Here is a 24,442-nt window from a genome sequence, read left to right on the forward strand (position 1 = left end):
ATGGGGGAGGACTAGATGACTCCAACAGGTCCCTTCCACCCCTTCTTTCCTATGACTGTACAATCGGTTTCGACCTGGAAGGGTGTGGGCAGTGGGGTCCTGCAGGGCTCGGTCCTTGGACCGATACTCTTTAATGTCTTTAATGTCTTCATCAGCAACTTGGACGAGGGAGTGAAGTGTACTCTGTCCAAGTTTGTGGATGACACAAAGCTATGGGGAGAAGTGGACATGCCGGAGGGCAGGGAACAGCTGCAAGCAGACCTGGACAGGTTGGACAAGTGGGCAGAAAACAACAGAATGCAATTCAACAAGGAGAAATGCAAAGTGCTGCACCTAGGGAGGAAAAATGTCCAGCACACCTACAGCCTAGGGAATGACCTGCTGAGTAGCACGGAAGTGGAAAGGGACCTTGGAGTCCTAGTGGACTCCAAGATGAACATGAGCCAACAGTGTGACGAAGCCATCAGAAAAGCCAATGGCACTTTATCATGCATCAGTGGATGCATGACGAATAGATCCAAAGAGGTGATACTTCCCCTCTATCGGGCGCTGGTCAGACCGCAGTTGGAGTACTGCGTGCAGTTCTGGGCACCGCACTTCAAGAGGGATGCGGATAACCTGGAGAGGGTCCAGAGAAGGGCCACTCGTATGGTTAAGGGCTTGCAGACCAAGCCCTATGAGGAGAGACTGGGGCACCTGGACCTCTTCAGCCTCCACAAGAGAAGGTTGAGAGGCGACCTTGTGGCTGCCTATAAGTTCATTACGGGGGCACAGAAGGGAATTGGTGAGATTTTATTCACCAAGGCGCCCCCGGGGGTCACAAGAAATAATGGCCACAAGCTAGCAGAGAGCAGATTTAGACTGGACATTAGGAAGAACTTCTTCACAGTTAGAGTGGCCAAGGTCTGGAACGGGCTCCCAAGGGAGGTGGTGCTCTCCCTACCCTGGGGGTCTTCAAGAGGAGGTTGGATATGCATCTAGCTGGGGTCATCTGAACCTAGCACTCTTTCCTGCCTATGCAGGGGGTTGGACTCGATGATCTATTGAGGTCCCTTCTGACCCTAACATCTATGAATCTTAATACTGGAACTTACCTAATGGTTTTGATACACATGCTGACTGATAGATCCATTACTGTTTGTTTCTTGAGCAAATCAAGGATGTACATAATATGCTAATTAAATGTCATTAAAGAAATGAAAAATTATTTTTCAATGACGCTCTGTTCACTCCCTGAGAAAATAGTTATTGTTTTCCAAAAATACTGCAAGAAAAGAAATATAAATGATATCTATTGAAAAAGTTGTTATATTTGTACACATAAGAATTCTCACTTGTGGACAAGTATGTATTTCTAATCTCACCCTCTCAGTAATTCAGGTGCTTCTCTGTATTATTAATTAAAGCTGTTCCTCTATTCCTTTCAAAACCATCATGTTCTAGTGATTCTAATACCAAAGAAGCCCCTATGGTGAATTCCTCCTGGTAGTAACTGAGAAATGAGTTAGGGTTGAAATCATGGATACTTTTGAAGTCATTTTTGTAACTGCTAAATGTTGCTGCATTTACAAGGATGGATTAATAGCAGTTGATTTCCCTGAGCCTATACATTTTATCTTCTCCTTCTTGCAAGAGGTTAATGCTAGGAAATATTAGACCCTAGCTACCTGAAATAAAGACAAAAATAAATAATTGATTGATGTTTAAATAAAACTTAGACAACAAGAATTTATTTATTTATTGTGGATCCCACTACATGGGTTTTCTCTATTTTGGTTTTAAAGCCTGATTTGTTAAAATTGTATGTATGAATTTAAATGTCACATAGAAACATCATAGAATCATAGGAAATTAGGGTTGGAAGAGACCTCAGGAGGTCATCTAGTCCAACGCCCTGCTCAAAGCTGGACCATCACCAATTAGATCATCCCAGCCAAAGCTTTGTCAAGCCGGGTCTCAAAAACCTCCAAGGATGGAGATTCCACATCCTCCCCGGGTTATCTGTTCCAGTGTTTTACTACCCTCCTAGTGAGAGAGTTTTTTCTTAATATCTAACCTAAACTTTCCTTTCTGTAACTTGTAACTCTGCTCCTTGTTCCATCATCTGCCAGCATTGAGAACAGTCTTGCTCCATCCTCTTTGAAACCACCCTTCAGGTTGTTGAAGGCTGCTCTTAAATCCCTTCTGAGTCTTCTCTTCTCCAGACTAAATAAGTGCAGTTCCCTCAGCCTCTCCTAAAGTCTTGTTCCCTAGCCCCCTTACCATTTTTGTTGCCCTCATTTATCTACATCCTTTCTGTAGTGGGGGGGCCCAAAACTGAACACAGTACTCCAGATGTGGCCTCACTAGTGCTGAATAGAGGGAAATAATGACTTCGCTCAATCTACTGGCCACACTCCTACTAATGCAGCGCCGTATGCTGTTATCCTTTAAAACAAGGGCACACTGCTGGCTCATATTCAGCTTATTGTCCACTGTAACCCCCAGGTCCTTTTCTGTACAGCTGTTGCTTAGCCAGTTGGTCCCTAAACTCGTATCACTTTGGGACTCAATCAAAACAAATTATAAGGTCTAAACACCGAGTTTGTCATCCTTATATTTGAACTTATTAATCATAATGGCAAAAATCTTCATTCTGGAAAACTTTCATGGCATTAAATCATTTTTCAAGGAGTTAGAAAAATATATTTTTAGAACATCAGTGGTTGCTAAGATACTGTTACCTCAACTCTGCTAATCTTTTCCTATGCCAAAAATGTAATCCTGGAAGACTGGCCTTTTAGATAAAACACCAGTACAGAGAAATAATGTTTAGAAATAGAAATAATTAAAGATACTGGAAAAAATATAAGGTAACAAGCAGTTATATCTGGTAGGTTTTGGGGACATTTGATTATTTACATTTGGTAGCAGTTGCTATACTTTGTGTGTTACTTAGGCATCTACAGCAGGGGTGGGCAAAATACAGCCCGCGGGCTGCGTCCAGCCCACCAGGCCATTCCATCTGACCCACAGGGCACCTAAAAAGTTTAGAAAATTAATAGTTATCTGCTCTTGGCTGCCTGTCAAAGATGACAGGACACAGGGGAAGTAGGACCCAGGGGAAGCCAGCAGGACTCAGGAGAGAGGCCGGCCTGGCCCCACCCCCCAAGCCCTCCAAGCCCCCGGCCCCCCAACCGGAAGCCTTTGCTGCCCCGGCTTTCACTGCTTCTCTGCATGCCTGCTCCAGCACCACGTGGCCCCGGGCTGCATCGCAGGACTGTGGGAGCACCACTGGACTACACCGGTACCCGGGGGCCAGGAGCAGGAGTGTGTGTGTATATGGTGGGGGAGGGGAAGAGAGAGAGTGTGTGTGTATGTGAGTGTAGTGAGGGAGGCACAACGTGTGTATGTGGAGGAAGGGAAGGAGAGAGGGAGAGTGAGGGAGGCACAGTGTGTGTGTTTTCATAGGACAAGTCCCACAAGCAAACACCACCATACACATGCACCCACACACCCCCTTGCATTGCCATACACACACACCCTCCCCCCCACAAAACCCATACCCTCCCACATAATGACATGCAGACCCATATGTTCCTTCACCCCACACCTATCCACTCCCCACATACCCACAGCCCCCGCAAACCTATACCCACCCCAATCACCCCCACTTCCCCACAGTATGCAAGAATAAGATTTCATTTTAAGCTATTGTGTGATCATCTCTATGTAGACTACACAAACACATGTAAATCAGGACAAAAATATTTTTTGAAATCAAATTAATGAATGTTGTAGATGTTTGATTTTTAAAATATAATTTGGTATTTTTCTGGTTCTGAGATGGCAAAACCCCTTGCTGAAAGGAGTATTTCCAGGGGCAAGGGGAGGGACTTCTGGTGGCAAAGAGTGGGGACTTCCTGTCCCAAGATGGCCACCAGGGGGTGGGGCACCCGTCAAGGGGCAGGGCTACCCATGCGGCCCTCGACAACTTGCCAAAACTCGGCAAGAGGCCCTCCGCCCAAAATAATTGCCTGCCCCTGATCTGCAGACATCTATTTACTATTGATTATTATTTATTTTATATGTTTGGTTTTCTGCACCCTTTGCTTACAATTATTTTATATACTGAGTGACTAATTAAATGCTAGTGACTCATTTTTAGCATAGTTTACAACTTAGTTCTCATAACAGTTTAGATATAGAACCTGAGTGTTGGCCCCTTGGGAGGTCAATTTGAATTCATGTGGGAATTCAGTGAGACTTTAACTTTTCCCTAAAGGGAAAGCTGAGGATTTCTCAAGCAGGAGACATTCTGCGTAAGTTTACACCTGGCTTCTATGAGTCAAGAGGCATGGCAGGATTCAGAAGAGTGAAAACTGTGTGCTTCATACTCCAGGTGATTCTCAGTCAGTAGAACATCTGGAGGTCAGAACTCCGCTTTGGATTACAGAGGCTAGGGATGTGGCATTGTAGCACCTATGGTATTTCTGCTCTGATGTGTGCTGACCTCAGCTAAGTTTCACCTGAGGACTGGAGCATTCTCACCTATATTCACTGTATGTCATTTCAAGTATATTTTTCCTGTTATGTAAAAACTAAAACACTTGAAAAAAAGATTTTTGGATGTTACTTATTTCTTCCAGGAACTTTAGGACCAGATGGAGATTACTGAAATGAGGAGGCAGAACAGCCTAGGTTTTTTTTGCTATTTCTCCTTCATCTTCTAGCAATAAACCGCTTGAATGCTGCCATATGGTAGAGTGGGCAAAATGTATCTCTAGTGTTTTCCCTTGTAAAAGATACTGGATGTGCCAGTACTTAAAATGGCACAGAAAGGAGAACTTTAATATCCTGGGTAGAAGTTGCAAGAGAGAGCAACATTGAAGGGGTATGTCAGTATGAATAAGGCCACTCTTGCATTTGTACAGAAGTGTTGAATATATAGAGTTCAAAGTCAATGATTAAACTGCAGAGTAATAGATAAGCTTGCTTGTGAAATGATTTTTTCTGAACTTAACTAAGAGACTGTTAATTAAAAATGTTAATAACTTTAATTAAAGAACCTTTAATAATTTCTGATCTTATTAAGGCTGGTAGGTAAACTACCATTTCTTTTGATATGGTTGGATTTGATTACAGATGTAACCATGGTTTGGAGCATTCAGAGGCTGGAGAAATGAGTTTTGTTACTTATTTAAAAGTTTACAAAGTTGGTAGGCATTTATGTACCTCACAGTTAAAATCCAGCAAGCCTGATCAAACCACAGGTGATTTAATAAAAATTCCTAGTAGTTTATTATAATTTTTAAGCATTAATAAACCTGATTTTTTACTTCACAACTGAAATCAGTAGATTTACTCTAAAAAAAATTAGAGTGACACTGAGGAACCACAGTGGATTGTATAGAGTGATAACTTCAACTGTACCTAAATACATCTGATAATGTATCTTATTCTAGAGGGGTTTGGTTCTTGAGTTTTACAGTTTACTGAGGGTGAAGAGTTAAAAGCACTTAAACGTTGTAGGTGCATTAGTTCCATGGAGTGAAGCTACAGAGTTTCATTTTTCAGTGGGTTTGTTGTTGTGTTGCCTGTACTATGGAAGAAGGTGCCTCACCCACCTTAGTCTGCAGGCAATGCAGACCTGGAAGTTCACTCATATGAATGTGCCAATCTTGCTCTTAATGAGTGTTTTACACATGCTCTGGGAGGATGGAGGACAGGGGCAGGGAGGGCACTTTAATTGAAGTGGCTCAGAGCATCACCTGTATCAGCATCCCCATGCTGAAAAATGGCAGCAGGTGCGCTTTATCTAATGCTCGTCAAACAAGTTTTAGTTTAAGCACCCCCACTGCCATTTTTCAGTGCAGGGACACTGATGCATGTGATGTTGGAGTCTGCTGGTGCCCAATAATTACCATGCTCCAGCAGACCCAATTAATTGAGTCTGTTGTGACATGTAATTATAACACAGGGGTTGTCAGCTGGGGGTACTTGGGAAGGTTCTAGGGGGTATAGGCAGGCAGGGATGGAGCACCACCACGTCCCAGGAGCAGGGCCAGGACAGAGCGAGGGCAGCGGTGCCCCTTTGCAGGCCGCAGAGGCACTGCCTGGCCAGTCAGATGCGGGGGGAGGAACGTTGCATGTGCAGCTGCTGCTGTCCAACACACCACATTGCCACTGCTCCGCACCCAGCTGTGCCACCCCGCTCTAGAGAAGGAACTAGAGATGAGCCCAGGGTGGCCTCACTGATCAGAACCCAGAATGAAATGTACACTCTTGAAGTTTTTTCATAAAAAAGCACAAGAGAAAAAGGGAGGCTGTAATAGCCAATAGCCTAGTGGTGAGAGCACATGACCGGGAGGTGGGAGTCCCAGGTTTGTGTCCTTGCCTGAATCGGGCATTAAGGCATTTAGCAGGCATTCCATTAAAAGTGCAATGGGATGTGACCCACAGTCCCAACAACTCAGCCTCCTACACATGCATGGCAAGAAGGACATCTATGGAGACAGCGATCAGATCCCAATTGCACCATGTTGCCAGTACAGGGGAAGTCCACATCATGATCCTGAGCTCTCCCTCCACCAGCAGTCGGAAGCCAGTCTGCTGATTGCTGCTCCCAGTCTCTCAACTGCATCCAAGTCGAGGGTTCTGATGCAACCTCAGGGCTGGGAGCCTTGATCAGCTGTGGACTAGCCACATGGTCAGCTGAAGGCATTATGGGAACCAGCCACAAAGCTATTACACACATTTTGTATAATAACTTTGTAACTTATTCCCTGTGTGATCACCCCATTAGTTTCATGAATATGTGACCAAGTTACTAAGACATGATTCACTGGTTAATCATGTTGTAAGTGTAACATCTGCCAGGGGCCATAGTGTCAGTCTCTTCTGTTAGAGCTATTCCATTGTGCATAAATAATTAAGTATTGATTGGGGCAGAGAGCAAGATAGAGTAGTTAGGGCACTCAGTTAACTGATAGGAATCCTGGTTCAGCTTTACCTTTAATATGGCTAAGAGTTATAACTTGAAATAGTTTGGTATGTATGTTGCTATGCTCTGTAAGTCAGTATCTGTGCAAAGATTTTATAATGCTTATTAGCTGTTTGCATTTGATAAATGAGAACAGTCAAGATGCAGCAAAATCATCTTTAAGGTCTTTCTGCAAGTAACAGAAGCTAAGAGAAAATGTTCTCATCACTTAATGCAACATAAATCCTGTTTTATTTTAATTTGCTGAATGTTTTGAGACTTCTGAACTACATAAATTGAATATGATTAATTAATGGCTGAGGTTTAGCTTTGATAGGTTAAGGAAATGTTTTGAGAACAATAGAATACCAACTTGCAAAATTTTTTAGACAAAATTTGTACTCATTTTTGGACCCACAACAGGAAGGATAGGTGCAAATGTGCATGTTTATGTCTTTCCCCAATGTGCAGAGAGGGATAGGTAACTGTGTTAGTCTGCAGCCAGGCAGACTAACTAAATGAGAGATGCATGGCATAAGCTTTCTTAAGCAGCAGGCTTATTTCATCAGGTGCTGTGATGACATAAGCCCACTGCTTACAGAAGCTGATGCCATACATCTCTCATTTAGTTAGTCTGTAAGGTGCAAATCTATACTGCTTCTCCCCAGTGCATACATGAAATCAGATAATTAGCCACATTTATAGCCAAGCACATAGGAGTAATTCATACCTGCAAAAAGGAAACAGTCACTATGAAAACAATGTCCTAAATGCATTGGTTCCTATAGTAGAAGTAGTTTACTGGTTGCACATCAGCTTTCTGGTTAAGACAGTTAGCTTTATACTAGCCTATGGGAGAATGTCAGAGAGAGTTCTTAAGAAAGTGATGATCGTGGAAACTTTTACTTGTTCTTTTCCCCCGTTCCAGATGAACAGTAAAGAGAGTGAACAATCTACCAGTGTGAACAGTCATTCTTAAACTCAACGCTTCTTCAGAAATGTGATGCACCAGCCGTACTCTTTTTCCTGTCTTGTCCGTAGCTCTTCTTTTTTTCCTGGAATTTAAGAAGCACTCCATGCCAGGAATGTTGTTAGCTAACCAAACTGTTTTCATTTAGACCACCATTTTGTAATCTTCAGACAGAAGCCAGTAATGGGGATTGTTCATAACTTACCCAGAAGGGAATCTCTAATTACAGTCAACTTCATTTTAATTTTAGGGGAACATAAACTCCACTTCATCCCCGCATTGATTGGCCCCTTCCTAGAAGTGACATTGATACCTCAGCCAGACTTACGGAATGTAATGATTCCCATTTTCCATGACATGATGGACTGGGAGCAAAGGCGCAGTGGCAACTTTAAACAGGTACTGTATGTGAAGTTTATCAGGCAAGATTGAAATTCAACTCTAGCACTGAACAATTAACTCATTAACAAGATCTATAATGGTGCAAAATGGATGAAGAATGACTAGTACCTGGCTGTGACCCCAGTTGGAGGGAAATACTTTAAGTCCTTGAAGATGTCAACATCAAAAATTGGCATTACTTATTTGAGATGAGGGTGAAGTCAGTGTCCAAATTAGCATAATATCAGTAAGGCAGAATTTCACTCAGGGTAACTTATTCTTCTGTTCTGTAGCAGTAAGGGTTACATTGGTGGGGAAAAATAATTAGGAAGAAAATCAGGAATGATACTATGAAGGTTTACTGAGATGGATTCTACTATCTGCCCTCCCAGTTGACAAAACCCCCTGTTTTTATGAGAAACCAACCCCTGTGAGGATCCAGCTATTCTTGCCACTCAAGCACTTGCTTAGCCAGCAAGTAAGGAACTACCAAGTGTACCATCTGCTCTTGCAGCTCCCACTTGGTTCCTTCACACTGCTTCAAGCCACTTCGTTCTGCTCTCCTCCCTCCTGCTTTAAATGAAACAGCGTGTATTTGACTTAGTTTCAAGCAATGATACGGATTAGTGTGGGATCTCTAACTAGAAACAAAAAACAAACTGTGAGAAGAAGAAGTGCATGCAATGTAAGTAGGTGTTTTTTCCCTTTTAATATTTTAGTATGTTATTAGATTTACTATCAAATTGTTGATAAGGACTAATGGAAAAATAAATCTTGCATAAGCAATATACCAACTTTCTGCTTCTTTCTGTATTGGTCATTGGCTTAATGGTATGCTGGAATTATGATTTACCCTTTAGCAGAGCACTTTCACAATAAGATCCTTAATTCTTGTTTTTAGTTACTAAATATCTTTATTGCTATAAGGAAATTTATTCTAGCATCTTTGCTTCAATAATAAATAGTGATCAATAATTACTGCAGTCATCATTGGCTACAAAATCTTTATGCTCTAGCTTTTCTTGACAACTGACTGGGAAATCCATTGCACTAGATTTCTAAAGCAGCATGTTTGAGGCATATTTGAAGTGAGGGGATTCAACAGTGACAAGAGTAACTGTGAACCCCAAATTGCCAAAGAGGATAAGTCATCATACAATTAATTAATGGAGGCAAAGAAGGTAGCTTTATATTGAGGTCTTACAGCCTGTGATAAGAATTCAGTCTCATTGGGTTGTATGCTTTTTTTTTATTTGAGTCCATAAATAGATAGTTGCCGCAGTAGCAGCAGCAGCAAATGCTGCTCAGCTTATAGGTTTAAGTCACATTATTCCATTTAAATTATTTTTTAAAAATCCTCAGGAATGGTTGCAATTTAAAAGAGATTAAATCTTTTGTCATAAAATTCAGTTTTACTTTTTAACCAATAATTTAGGGGATTCATTTAGCAACCCCCTTTTTTTTTCCAAATCTAATTCAAGAAAAAAAGCCTTTTATGTGTATGTGTTGCAGGTGGAAGCTAAACTGATTGACAAATTGGATAGCTTGATGTCAGAAGGCAAGGGTGATGAAACCTACCGGGAGCTCTTCAATAGCATGTGAGTAATAAATTCCTCTTAACTCATTTATTCAGTCCAGTTTGTTAGCTCCTAAAAATCTGTGTGGACTAAAACTACTAAACCAGCTGTGATCCTTGTTTCTTTTGGAAGCTAAGAAATAAAGGCTAATTGCCTAAATGAAGATGTTCTTATTGTATCTTCAATAACTGAGCATGTCTTTTTATTTACAGCTATACCTGGGGGGAGAGGCAGTGTATGTTATACCATAAACCATTATCATTAATAATAATTTTGAAATCTGAAAAGCTAGCAATGTTCATTTGTTGTGTGGGGTTTGCAGGTGGGGTGTGGGTTTTTTTTTTTTATATAACCTTGTAAAAGCAAGCAGCTGCTTATGAAATCCGTTTCACAGATGACCAAAACTTGCTATTATCCGAATAAGGTTTTCACTTTTGGATGTTTTGATTAATGTTATGACTATTTTACTGTGAGCAGGTTACCTTCTTATTATAATTATTTTACAAGTGATTATTTGACCACTACATATATGTTAAGAAGTGGCATGTTATTGATTCATAACAAGAGAATCTTACAGTGGAGAAGGGTAAATGCTGTCCTTTATTCTGGAGCCCTTAGGGTGCTCCACAGGTTCTTCCCATCAAATGTGTAATCACTGATGTCAAATTATGAACTAAACTCTTGTCTCCTTTATGTTTCCCAAATTAATTCCAACTCTGTGTAAGACTTCAGTATAAGACTCAAGTAACTTCAGAAGTGGCTATATTGTTCTTCCACTGGGTTTCATGTTGTATGTTTGTTTTCTAATCCTGTTAAACATGCAGTGTATTTGTTCTGAGTGACTTCTTTTTAAGTGAGAGAGAAAAATCACATTTAACTCTACAAATAAACTGCATTCATATCTCTGTACCTGTGCTCTGGCAAACATAACCATCTAGAATTGCAGTCAGAGAAAAAACCCTGGTCTTCTAGTATACGTATTTCTGCTCATAACATCCAAAGGAAAGCAGAAATGACTAAATGATGGAGACCTATAACAGAGTATGTTAAACTATAAACTGTAGTAGTACTTCTTGGAATGTGTAAGTGTGAGCAAAAGTAATAAAAGATAAAAAAAGTTCAAAATATTTCATAGCAAAGCTTTAAAATAATTTTAAAATAAAATTGTAACTGTAAGATAAAGTATATAACATCTGAAATACAGTTCTTGGGGAAAAAAACTTAAGCTTTATTGGGAAGTTTTAAATGGTGGAGGCATTATACAAAGAGTGTGGAAGAATAGGTTAAAACTTTTTATAAACCAGTCACTGTATCATAGCATCTGCCTTGACTGAAGGACATAAGTCAAAAGGCATTTAAAATGGATATTATACCTTGTGATTTGAAGAAAGAAAAAATGCTGAAACATGTGTAAAGGTTTGTGGTCATTATTATACTGGGCTTATTACTGACAACACATCAGATTATTTTTTTCTTCCATCAGTAATTTAAACAAATATTATTGAAGGGTTTTGGTGCTGTACTTCCTTGATTTAAAAACAATGCAAATGTGATTAGATCAAGATGTTGATAGAATGATGTTAACTGAAGAAATTGTGAAAAATTAGCATAGTTTTCAAGCAAGTAAGTTTTGAATGTTTTGGCAAAATGAACTACCAACTATGGGCACGTCTGAACAAGGCACCATAAACTGCACACAATGCATGTTCACCTGTTCGTCATGCTGCTAATTAGCAGTGTGGTGGTTTATTTTGATACCAGGAGATTCCAGTGTCGAAAGAAACCACTGCTGAAAAAGGTGGCATAGCAGAAAGGGAGCCTGGCCGGCCAGAGCCGTTCTCTGGCTGCCGGCCAGGCTCCAAGCAGCCGGCTTAATGCCACTGTTGCCCTAGGAGTCACCAAGACCCCAGGTAAGACTGCTGGGGCCAGCACAGGTACTGGCCTTAGCCTCCCCTACCCCACCCGGGTCAATTTGCCACGTGCCCCTGCATGTGCACGCTTATGGGAACGTGCCCTATGAGTCTTAAGAATGCCCCCCAATTTATTTTTAATAGGCACTCCTAAGCAAATACAAAATGAAGGAGAGAGAGGTATACTTTTTTTGCATTTTCTGGATATAGGATAATAATTTACATAGTGTTTTGTAGGAGTCTAGGGTTTTGTCCTGTTTTCTCTTTCTGCAGAGTGCTGGAATTAAAAAAACTTTTGTATCTCAAGATTCCCAGGCTAACTTAATTTTTTCAGAGCAACATACAAACCTCTTTGCATTGAAAGCACATCATGCTTTCAAAGCCAAATTACAAATGTCACTGGACAGGTTTAAACTGTTATAGGCTGTGGGGTTTGATGTTCATAATGAAATATGCCATAAAATGCAAGTGGGGAAAATGTTGCTGTTATTCATTTTTGGGCAGGCTTCATCCCAGGAGGCTTAGAAGTGACCAGACAGTAGCTGGCTTGCGATCAGCAAGGCGTCATTGGGAACTGTTACTAAAGATGGAGAAGTACATATTTTGTTGTAATCAAGGACAAATTGCTATATTTGTTGTCCAATGTAATCCACGTGGGAAAAGATCCTGATCTCACTTCAAATTGTTACTCTGCGATTAAAAATAATTGAATGTCTTAGTTAAATAACATAGGAATGTTAATCATCAATACTTTGTTGAGAGTTCAGGCTACATCTCTGTAGTATTCTGATCACTTACTCAAAACAGAAGCCATTTTTTAGTTTAAAACCATTGCTCATATGTAAGCCCTTCATTTCCAAAAATTGCTAGTAATTACCTTGTATAGAATTACTGCAACCTTCTAAACTGACTGGGTGAAGCCACCTTCATATCAGGGTCCAATAAAAATAGCAGGAACAAAATGCTTTTTAGATGAGTCAGTTTATGAAAGGGATTATATAATGTTGTTGCCTCCAGTAGCAAAGATCTGAATTGTTGACCCAGGAGATCCCTTCCAATCCTATGTCCTTATTTTATAATGTATGTATTGCAAAGAGCAACCAGTGCCCTTCGGTGTTTTTAAATGAAATAGAATGTCAGTTACTTCATTGTATGTACCAGGAGCTCCTCCTAATCCTCCATTCCCCACAACAGTTTTCCTGTGTGCCACCCTCCCAGCCCTTTTCTATTTCAGGGCATCATTGCAACTCCCCACATATTTCCCAATTCTATGAACTCTGTATCTTCCATTTCCTGCGCCCATGTACCTGAGATGTGTGCAACTTCTCCCCCTTTCCTACATCATTGTTCCTTATTTGCTGTCTGGGAAACCCATAGTTGTTTCCCTTCTCCCTTCCATAATGACTCCATTCCTTCCTTCCCACTGTGGCATGGGGTCTGAGTGCCTCCTGTCACCACACCATCATTCCCCATTCTCTAGCCTAAGCTAGAGGGTCTTTGTTCCCTCCTTTCCACGTTGCTCTTAACTTCCTTCTGCTCTCATGCTAGAAGGATTTCTGTGTCCACCAGAATCATCAGAGGGGTGCCTTTTAATTCCTAGAACTTTCCCTGAAATTTTGGAATTGTTCAATGAGATGTTCAAAAGTTATTGCATTACAGAGAGAGAGACAGGTTATTAAATGCCACTGAGTTACACATGTAAGTTTTAACAAGTTTGCTTAATAAAGTAAAAAGAAGAAAACTCTGACCATTGTAAGATTGCATTGGGATTCACTTCATCTCCAGCGCCCAATTCAGGTGGGCAGTTATGAGACTCTTTGATCAGTAACTCCTGAAAACTGCAAGGTGATTATGCTCCAGTATGAGTATGATTGGAGATTAAGCATATAGCAAGGTCAATATCTAAGTATATCCTCTGCACTGGACAGATATAACTCTCTTTTGTACCCACTCCTTTGTTCTTAAGAGGTGCTAAAATGATGACATGGGGTTCATGATGCCATTTGAGATACTGATTATCCTGCTTTTTCTTTTTTTCTTTTTTGGAGTTACCCAAGCATTGAGGTTTAAGTAAAAAGACCCTGCAGATGTGCTTTTATTAGTGCAGAGTCAGTTTCCTTTGCACTGCCTGTCCTGTCCCTCACTTTTGCACAATATTTACAATGCCCTGCACCTGTGCCATATGTCAAGTCCAGTGTCTAACAAGAACTGAACGATGAAGGCAAGCAGGCTTCAGGCCAAAGTAAAAAATGTGTGTGCATGTGGGTGGCTGGTAAGCAAACAGATCTGGGAATGGGATCAAGGAGAAGAGGTATTAAATAAAGTGTGCACAGAATTTCAGACACCATGTTGTGAAGAGAAAGAAGGCAGAGCTGACATGCCAGGCATTCTTCCTATAAGTCTATCTAGATACTGCCATGAGGAAGCCAGGGGGTGTGTTTGAATGGCTCTTGATGTACATATTTGCTCTGTGTTACATCTGTGAAAGGTATGTCATGCAAAAAAGGAGGTATGCTCAGAACACAACCTATACAACTGCCCAATTGGAAAAAACAATATTTTTTCTATTTAAATAAATATTCTTTATCTATCTATCTATCTATCTATCTATCTATCTATCTATCTATCTATCTATCTATCTATCTATCTTTAACATATGTCCACGTATACAGACAAATAGCATAGATAGATAATTGTGTACGGTGTGTGAATTTGCACGTGTTCAGAGTAAGTATTCATATCAAAAGTCATTTTATACTATACCCATAGGAAATTGAACAGGGCATGGTTTATACTCAGTGCAGTTAGCATATAGGGGCTCCTATAGACATGTGGGGAGCCTGCTCTGATGAGCTGGATTTCAAATTAATCGAGTCTGCTGGAGCATGGAAATTGACACACTCCGGCAGCCTTCCACGTCACGTGTATCAGCGTCCCTGTACATCCCTTAACTGAAAAAAATGGGGTGCTTTGAAATAAAACATGTTCAGTGAACTTTAGTTCAAAGCTGCCATATTTTCAGTGTGGGGATGCTGATATGATGCACATGATATGCAGATGCTTTTTAATTAGTGCAGCTTGCTAATTAAAGCACCTGATGCCGTGTCCTGGAGCACGTGTAAAATTGCCCTAGGAGTTTTGGAGATCTGTTCAAAAGAAGGTCAGTGAAGCTGGGAGCTTCCCTGATGTAGACAGAAGTTCTGACGTTTTATCTACAAGCCTCTAAAGTCCTGCTGAGTATGTGTAAATGGCAGTTTTCAGAGGCTTATAACACAGCCAAGTCTAAGTAGATTTTCATGGACACAGACAAACACCTCTATGAGCTCTGGACTCATCATCGTGCCAGATTGCAGAATCCTGCACCTCACTGTGGAAGTAATAGAACTCCTTATATTAATGACTGTTTGGGTAATGATTTATCATTGGGAAAGCTCTCTGTTTTACCCATACCTCCTTCTTTGAAATGTCTGAACATTTCTTTCTGAAACTTTCAAGAAGCAGATTCTTAGGAAGAGAGAAAATACAGAAAATTTCAGTCCAAGTGATTAAATAATGTAAGCCAATCTTAACAATTATGTTGCTGCCAGCTCCATCTATTATGCCACATTTATCAGTGTAAATTAGTTTGTTTCAGTGTGTAATCCTAATTTACCTTCATATAAGGGAGAGCAGAGTTTGACATCTTTAGGATCTTTTGGTGGTTCAACAGTTAAATGCATGAAACTGTAAATGCGTAGATAGTATGTACTGAGTGGAGGCTGCTAAATGAAGGGAACATGTTACAAAAAAACCTTCCCTAAATAAAAAGCTTTTTCCTGTTGCAATTACAATATAGTTAAGTTGTGTGGGTGCAGAATTATTGTAGGCTGGAGCAATCCTTACATTAGCAAAGCAGGGTTCCATTGAAAAGGAATCTTAAAATTCTTAATGTTCTCTTCTAGGTAAGTCTTCCCCTTCTTTCTGTTTTCTTAAATGCTTTCATATAATGAATTAAAGAAAAACAAAAAGTATATATTATAATCTAAGGCTTTGAAATGTTTGTGTATTTTCTCTCTAATATTTGTGTGCCTTTTGATTTGACATGGCTAACTTAAAAATCCATTTGCTTTGTCACTGCTTCCTGGATTAGAATTCCACTCTTTGGTCCCTATCCTAGGTAAGAATTTGTTTGCAAATTGTGCTGCTTGTGAGAAGAATGTCATATTAAATCCCTGAATGTTGCAGATGTTGCTAAGGCCTCTCAGATACTGCTGAGAGTAGAGTGGTTGTCATGGTGACAGATAAAAATAAATGGTGAAAATATTCTGGGTTCACTTTTTCCAGCCTACTGAAGAAAATTGAGCGGGAAACATGGAGAGAAAGTGGCGTTTCATTAATTGCTACTGTAACACGTCTAATGGAGAGGTTACTCGACTACAGGTGAGCAGTTAGCACATTATTTATGAGACTATTATAGCATTCAGAAGTCTAACATCAGGGTTACAATCCAGCAGTTTTCTAACAGGAATTTGGAAACTTTCACTAGGAAGTTACCGGTTCAGAACTACCCCAGGATTAGTAGTGATTAGAAATCATTCTCTTACAGCCTTTTCAGAGCCCATTTAAAATTGTAGCTATTTAAACAGTGCCATCTAAGATTAGCCCCAGGCACACTTATTGTAAGAAGCTAATTAGACAACAGAGGGGTGGAGAAGGGATGTAGTTTCATCTTCCTTTTTATAAATGGGAAACAGGCATGGAAAGGGTTAATGACTTACTCAAAGTCACACATGAAGTCTGTAGCTGAACCAAGACCTGGACTCAGTTTTCCTGAATCTGCATCTAGTTCCTTAATCACTGGGGCTTTACAGTTGATCTAAGGCCCCTGGCAGAAGCTACACTTACATGTTTAACCAGGGAATCCTATCGTTAGCAAACCAGCCACTCATTCAAGCAATTAATGGTGCAATAAAATAAAGCAGGGAATAAGCCGCAAAGTTATTTCATAAAACAAGCATAATAACTTTTTGGCTGGTTCTTGCTCTGCCCTGAATTGAACATGTGGCTGCTCCCAGCCTCAGGAGTGCACCAGAGCCCTTCAAGACTCGAGTTTACTCCTGTGGCTACAAGCACTGGTCAGCTGATTGGGGCTCCCAGCCATGGGAGTGTACCCGAGCCTTTGGCTAAGCCTGGAGCCAAGGGCCCTTATGCGCTCCTGCAGCTGGGAGTGTCAGTCAGCCAACCAGTACTCCCAGGCCAGGGAAGCACCAGGCCCCCAGCTTGCCAGTGCAGGGGGATCCTGAGATCATGATCCTGGGTTCTCCCTACACCAGCAATAGCATGTGATTGGGATCTGATCCCAAATCCCATGGCACCTTTAAATGTATGTCTGCCAAGGGCCTAAATGACATGCATCACAATGTCTACTCTCCAAGTTGCTGTCCTCTTTTACAGTTGGAGATGAAAGTTGAAGTATGTAGTCAACAGGGAGACAGGGTTCTTGGCTCCTCAGGCATATCCGTCCCATACCTCTTCAGAGATTATCAGTGCTATGACCTCCACACTTGTCAGTCCAGTATCTTTTAAAGCACTGTATTCACTGGCAGGTTTTAAAATAGGATCTTCCACTATTAAGTTGATTAACTGATGTGTGCATCAGTGTTCAAAATTCACCTTATTTATTTTCTTAGGAATTAAGTGTGCATAATTATTCTTCATTTTAATCTAGAGCTGCCACAGTGGTGCTATTTTTTGTGTATGTGCTGTAGCTAGATTTAATGGAGTGCTGTCCATGAGTAGAGAGATGTAGTTAACTGTTAGTCTGAAGTCAGGCAGAAGGCTGAGTAGATCTGATCTGCAACTTACAGACTAAATCAGAGGTGTATAGCATATGCTTTTATAAGCAGAGGGTTTACTTCATAAGATGCTGTCATCTCTCAAAGTAACTGCTTACAAAAGCATATGCTTGTATGTCTCTGATTTAGTTAGTTGGTAAGGTACACATCTACCCAGCCTTCTTCCTGACTTCAGACTAACACAGCTAACTATCTCTGTAATTAGATGCCTCACATATCTTAACATTTGACCTAGAGTTAGGTTATCAACCTCTCCAAATGGTGATGATACTTAGCTTTTACAGTACTGTAGATCTCAGAGCTCATTATAATGGAAGCCATTTTCATTTATAATTGAGGAAACTGAGGCACAAAAAGATGAACAAACTTGACTAATATCATTCAGCAAAGCAATAACAAAATCAGGAATAAGACTTAGGTCTTTTAAGTACCAGTTTAGTGCTATATCCATTGGCCCACACTGCCTCCTAGAAAAAGAGGACTTAGGGTCCCTAACACATCTGGGTCTACTTTTGCAAGTGCAGATTGCCTCTAAGAGTAGAAACAGACATCACCTTTGTGCCACCATAAAAATATTTACAGCGGCAGGAAGTGAAAACAAACAGTCCATACCTTCTGTCATGCCACAAATGCTCAAATTTGTGTCTGTGACAGAGGTAATAATGAATTGGGCTGCTTTTATTATGGCCCACATCTGTTTGCTTATGGCAGAAGAGCGGAGACTGCCCAGGCTCTCTAGCCTCCCTTGGATAAGGGCTTCTCAGGCTTGAGGGGCCCAGTCTTGTGCACCCCAGGAATTCCCAGGCACTATCAGCCCCCTCAAGCTTTATGAGCCCCTGCATCACTTTCTGTGCTCCCGCAGACACATCCCTTCGGGGGGGAAAGTTGGGGCTCCAAAGTGTTTGTTTGCAAGTGGGGGTCCCCAGGCAGTGCCTGAGGGAATTGCTCTGCAGGGCAGTTCCCTGGGCATTCCTACAAGAACAGAGTGAGGGGGTTGGGGACGCAGTTGCAGATACCTGTGGGGAAATCCCCTGCAGGGGATTCTCCTGCTCCCCAGCAAGAAGGGGCACATCTGTAAGCAGGGATTTTTCACTGCTTGCAGATGCACTCCATGTAGGGGCTTGGCATGCAGGGACATCTGTAGATGTCTCTGGAGCATGATCAGCCTTCCCCCCCCCCTCCACCCCATGAGATCTGCTTCCAGCCTAAGCTCCTCAATTCTGTTTTATAAGATGTGTTTCTTGTTCAAAGGGCAAACCATTGTTTCATTCCATACTTCAGATGTCTCTGACTTTGCTCTTTTTTGTTTTAGGGACTGCATGAAAATGGGGGAAGTGGATGGTAAAAAGATTGGCTGCACTGTTAGCTTGTTGGTTCGTATAATGATCTTTATCTCTTTTTGCCTCAAGAAATAAATGTTCTATGGTAAACTCTTAAAGACTTGGGTAAGGTTTATTAACCTGTTTCTATGTTCCAAACTGCAGGTTTAATTAATGCCACTGAATTCACATATTACACTAATGATATAAAATATTTGTTGCCTTAAAATGCACACTGTAGTACTATGCTATGAATACTAGCTACTGTGATATGCTGCATTGCCTAGGGCCTGATTTAGGTTTTGATCTAATTTTGTCTAGGCTGATTTTTTTTCTTGTGCTTTTGCCTAAGTATTCATAGTTTGGCTCTGAGGAACCCCCAAATATCAGTCAATATGGGAGTTAATAAAACTTATTAACAGGTGAGTTTCACATGAAATATCAGTGAAACTTTTTCTGTTGTGTGATTAAAGCAACACACAACAAAACTCACCTAGATTTCTGCCTCTGGCATTTCCCTTCCTAGCAACGGGGCCTGGTTACTTTTCCATATGAGGATTATCTGCTGAGTAGTGGTTGGTCTCCCTCTCTTCTCCTTCACTGCCAGTCCTGCGAGGCCTTTGTCTCATTTTAGAGCTGAGATACAGCACTCCAGTTATGTTTAGAGGATGAATTCTTAGTATGAATACTATTTTCTATTGCTTATTCCCTTTTAGTGAAGTCTGTTGTTATATTAGCCTAAAATTGTTTAAAGGCATTCTGAATTTTTGTGACCTTTAAAATAGTTTCAAGCTTCTCTATGAAATAATGCAGCAGGTGCCAACTTTTATGAGAGAGCTTCCAAACGCTGTATTTTTAGCCAGGGAGTACAACCAATGAGCTTGTAAGGATTTCTTCTACAGGGACACAGTACTATCCAAAGACAAATTCTTGGTCCTAGTTATGGGACAATTTATTACAAGTTTCGCTCCCTTTGTCACATACACAAAGCAAAGCACACATGAAATACTGTAACAATATTCTAGAATGGGATTTCCCAAAGTTTGGTAAACTGGTACCAGGCTAAGAAATTTTATTTCTCTTTTCTCAAGGATCATAAATCTCCTGATAAATTTTAAAGCTATAGCTGTACCATATAAACAACTAAAGCAATTTTAGAGACAACTTTAATTTAAGTATAAAACCTTTAAAACAGTTATTATTCAGTGTGGATTTTTGTCGGTGATATTTTTATTGGACAAATTGCATGGTTGGGATAGACTTAGACAAGCTTTCAAATGCAATGCAATCTTCAGGTCAGTACCAACACAGCCATTATTTGGCACCACGGATAAATCTGTCTTGTTCTGAAAAAATATACATCCAATGTTTAACTGGGGCATTACACAAACTGAAAGTATTTTCAGTCCATGAGAAGCTAGAATGCTTTGTTTTTAAGAGAAACCTGTCTTATGGAAACAAGAGGGTGGAAATGGCATGAAAATGGATTTGCAGCTAAAGCTGAGTGCTGAGTTCCTGGCTAGAGAAAGTCTTTTGTGAGTCTTGTCACTGGAAAAGCCTGTCATTTTGTTTTGCAGCATCAGCAGTACCTTGATGAAGAAGGTTGGTAATCCACTTTTGTCTCCTCTAGGCATCAGCTTACATGCTGATCCTGTTTAAATGACTGTTCCATTCCCTTTGTGATGTCTCAAGCAAGGGGATGTCTACAATTTCCTTTTGTGTGTGTGCAGGCAAACCAGTTTTTAAGTTTCTGATGAATGGTTCTGCCCTGTTGCACAGAATATCACTATTTCAACCTGCAAGATTATTCCAGCTTACTTACAAGCCCTAGAGATCCACAAGATAGACTTACCAGCAGTCCAAAATGAATGTCTGAAGAGTGCTAATCATTCACTAAAGCTTGCATTTCTGCTCTTATTCTGAAGAATCAAATTGGCTCTTGCTGTGTGAGAGCCAGTCTCACTTCAGCTTGAAAGAAGAGCTGTTGGTGAAAAAAATTCCAGTCATCACAAGAGTAGTGTAGAATGCTGTGAATTGATTAGCTCACTTATTAATGAAGCTCACTCTTTTAATATCTTCTCAAAGGATTTGGCATGAGTTTTAAGATCTTTTCTTAGCAGCAAGAGAGTGGAAATAAATTTCTAATTCCTGAAGCATTAGAATGCAAGATTCTGGATTCAAGTGACCTGTCTGCTATTCTTGCACCCTACTGAATTGATGTTCTTAATGTAGACTATAATATACTATTTGCACTGAACATGGAAATATTTTGACTGCTTCCTAAAGCTTCTCAAATACCATTCTCCTAAAGTGCATGCTCTTGCAGCAAGCCTTCTCCAGCAGACCCATCACAGTAATGTTCTCTCTCTCAAACATTATGATGTATAGCACCAGACAGTTGGATGGTTTTTAGGGGTGGCCACCCCGTGGCTCCAGAGTCCAAACTTCCGAGTCCAAGCTGAGTAATGTGCTCGCTGTGAGTAGTTGTGTCATGTGACATGACAGAATGACTGTGGAAGCTGGTCACTATTTGCTTGTGCAAAGATTCAAGGAGATGCATATTAGCTTCTGAAGAGCCGCATGTGGCTCCGGAGCCGTGGGTTGGCCACCCCTGGTTTAGCTCATCAGGTTGAATGGCTAAGCAGCTACAGATTTTTTTCTGTTTGAAAACCTGCTGTCAGGCATCGCCAACCATGGCATTAATGTGGCTCAAAACTGTGTTGTTTGTTACTGATCCTATACATTTTGAAACCATGTCTGAGAGACAAGGAACAGGAAGACTTTCTGCTCCTGTATGTACCGTATGCTGTCATGTCATTTGCAGAGACACCACCCAAACAGCATATGTTCATGTTGATAGTTGTCACTTTGACAAAGGGTTGTTGAATTTTTCCAACTTACGCTTTTATCCAGAAAAAAAATGTGCATCGATGATGTCTGATTTCTAAATATTTGACCTTTTTGGAAGGCTTCAAGCTCTCTGTAGCCAGCACTTCTGAATATACCACACATTATGGCTTGGAATCATTAGATGGAAATCCCTAATACATATTTATTATTAAACATGGATATATTGTTTTTAATGAAGAAACCTGTTCTCTGTATCATGAAATGCTCTGTCCTTTGGTCAGAAATGAACTTTATCAAAGAACTGAGGACTTGTACAGATAGTCATGTTAAAATAGCAGAGCCTTCCATCCTCAGCAATTAGAACCAATATGTCTGGTATTCCAATTCAGTGCCACATTTCATTGTGATTTACGTGCATGAGTACTTGCACTTTTGCGTTGTATATAATGTTTTTAATGAGTCTGGTGTGGGTTTGCATATGGTAGATTTAGATGCACTTGCAGATACAGATTTAATAGTCTTTTCCATCATGGGCTCTTGAAACTTGCCCTACCACTAGTTGGAGTTCTTGGATTGTTATTCATTCTTTTTGTTGCCCATTAAAAATATCCATTTATTTTTGTAATATCTTACCTTTTTGCTGTGACTTCTTACAATTGTTTACCCACAAACTGCTTTTATAATGCTCCTCACACCTTTCACGCTTTCGTACCTGTAATCTGGAATTGGGGAAACTGTGACATGGAATAAAAATATCCAATTTTCCAAGAGAGGGGGACACAGTCAACTCTAACAGCCCCACAAGTGATACATGGTTTATATAACATTGAACCAATGTTAACCAGGGTGGCTCCAACGAGGATGAAATTAGGCTGCTTTCAGTGGTGGCAGATGACAGGACAAGAAGGCAATTGTCTTAAGTTGCAGCGAGGGAAGTTTAGGTTAGCTATTAGGAAAAACTTTCTCACTAGGTGGGTAGTAAAACACTGTAACAGGTTATCCAGAGAGGTGGTGGAATCTCCATCCTTGGAGGTTTTTAAGACCTGGCTAGACAAAGCTTTGGCTGGGATGATCTGGTTGGGGATGGTCCTGTTTTGAGCAAGGGGTAGGACTAGATGACCTCCTGAGGTCCTTTCCAACCCTAATTATCTATGTTTCTATAAACAGATTATACTCTTTAACATGGATCATCCTGTAGCATTGATAATATAGGATGCTATAATCTGTCTTGATCCAAGTAGCTTGGTGCCAACATTAAGCATTGCACAGCAGTATATATATGCTTGCCCTGAAACCCCATATAAAGGTGACATTTATGGGTTACTGTAGAACACTCCTCTTCTACCTTGCAGTGCCTTGTATTAACCCAACAGAATTAAATGTTGACTATCATAAACTAAAGTGAAAAACTGCACATACTTTACCCGTATACCACAGTGTCAGTCAAAAGAGTCACACATCTAGAGATACCTAAGCAATTCTGAAAACTTGATTCCATGCCTTTGGACATAAGTTGGAAATAGATCTTTGGGTTTTTTCCACATTTCAGCCATAGTATTCAGTAGTTGTGCATTAATTATCAGGTTTATGAACATATCTCAGGGCTGAAGAAATCACATTTTTCATTCAGTGTCATGTTGTTTACAACACTTGAATAGTTCTTTCTAATGTCACTAAAATTCGGGCATTTAGCTGTCACATACTGAAGAGGAAACATCCTTACAATAGATACTTTGTTAAAACATGCATACTAAAGCCAGAGTACTTTCAGTGTTAAAATCAATATAGAGTTTTCAACGAGGTATTAAATGGCCTTGGTAAAGTATATATGTATTTTTGAATGTCTAAATTATATAATAATTATATTATTAAATTATATAAATCAAATATATAAACGGACTTCATATGGGACTTTAGTTCTAATAGATTCTGCTTTTGTACCTTCAAGATTTAAAAAATATTCATCCCTGTTATACACAAAATTTAAGAATCCTATTTATAAGAGGCTATGTACTTTTAATGCTAAATGTAATGCATCTTTACAGCTTGCCTTTGTAAACATGAAACTTTTAAAAAACATGCATAAATTTCTCTAATGTTACATCAGATGCATACATTGTGAACACACTTTCCAGCTATTTATTTTATTGTCTTTACCAGAAACATTGTTTGATCATCTATATAATTTTATTGCAGAATTTTTATAAGACTGAATTGAATAAAGAAGAGATGTATATTCGGTATATTCATAAGCTTTATGACCTTCATCTGAAAGCACAAAACTTCACAGGTAATTTATTACATGTGACCTAGAAAAAATATATTTAGGACTGGATTGTGATTTACCATTCTTTTTCATAGTCATATTGAGCTCACAGGCTGTAAGAGATCTCCTTTCACCTCTCTGCAGGTCTTAGATTAACCAAGTAGAGTAGATGGGGGTTCTTATTGGCTCATTCTCTCCCTAAGCAGGTGAACAAGGAATAGTGAGGATTTGTCTCTCTTTCTCCTACTCACCACCTCTGCTCCTTGCTGGACAGAAGGGTGAATTTTCATGAAGTGGTGCCACATTGGGGAAATAGTAATTTATTGCTCCTGTAGACAAACAATACATTGATTGCTCCTTCCAACCCCGGCAAG

General features: G+C 40.2%; 1 protein-coding gene and 1 long non-coding RNA gene across 2 annotated transcripts in view; one reads left to right on the top strand and one right to left on the bottom strand.

Annotated features, from left to right (window-relative positions):
* Positions 1-24,442, top strand: part of DOCK4 (dedicator of cytokinesis 4) — a 405,154-nt gene that overhangs the window by 334,646 nt on the left and 46,066 nt on the right. Inside the window, exons 31-36 of the mRNA XM_019492471.2 lie at positions 8,182-8,330; positions 9,825-9,910; positions 15,929-15,955; positions 16,123-16,218; positions 18,946-19,006; positions 23,999-24,092. Of these exons, the coding sequence (XP_019348016.1) occupies positions 8,182-8,330; positions 9,825-9,910; positions 15,929-15,955; positions 16,123-16,218; positions 18,946-19,006; positions 23,999-24,092 (513 nt within the window). The remainder of the gene's footprint in view (positions 1-8,181; positions 8,331-9,824; positions 9,911-15,928; positions 15,956-16,122; positions 16,219-18,945; positions 19,007-23,998; positions 24,093-24,442) is intronic.
* Positions 20,847-24,442, bottom strand: part of LOC109284340 (uncharacterized) — a 34,235-nt gene continuing 30,639 nt past the window's right edge. Inside the window, exon 5 of the long non-coding RNA XR_002091763.2 lies at positions 20,847-20,933. This is a non-coding gene — a long non-coding RNA (uncharacterized LOC109284340). The remainder of the gene's footprint in view (positions 20,934-24,442) is intronic.

Source organism: Alligator mississippiensis, chromosome 4, assembly GCF_030867095.1.
Source record: "Alligator mississippiensis isolate rAllMis1 chromosome 4, rAllMis1, whole genome shotgun sequence".
NCBI lineage: Eukaryota > Metazoa > Chordata > Crocodylia > Alligatoridae > Alligator > Alligator mississippiensis.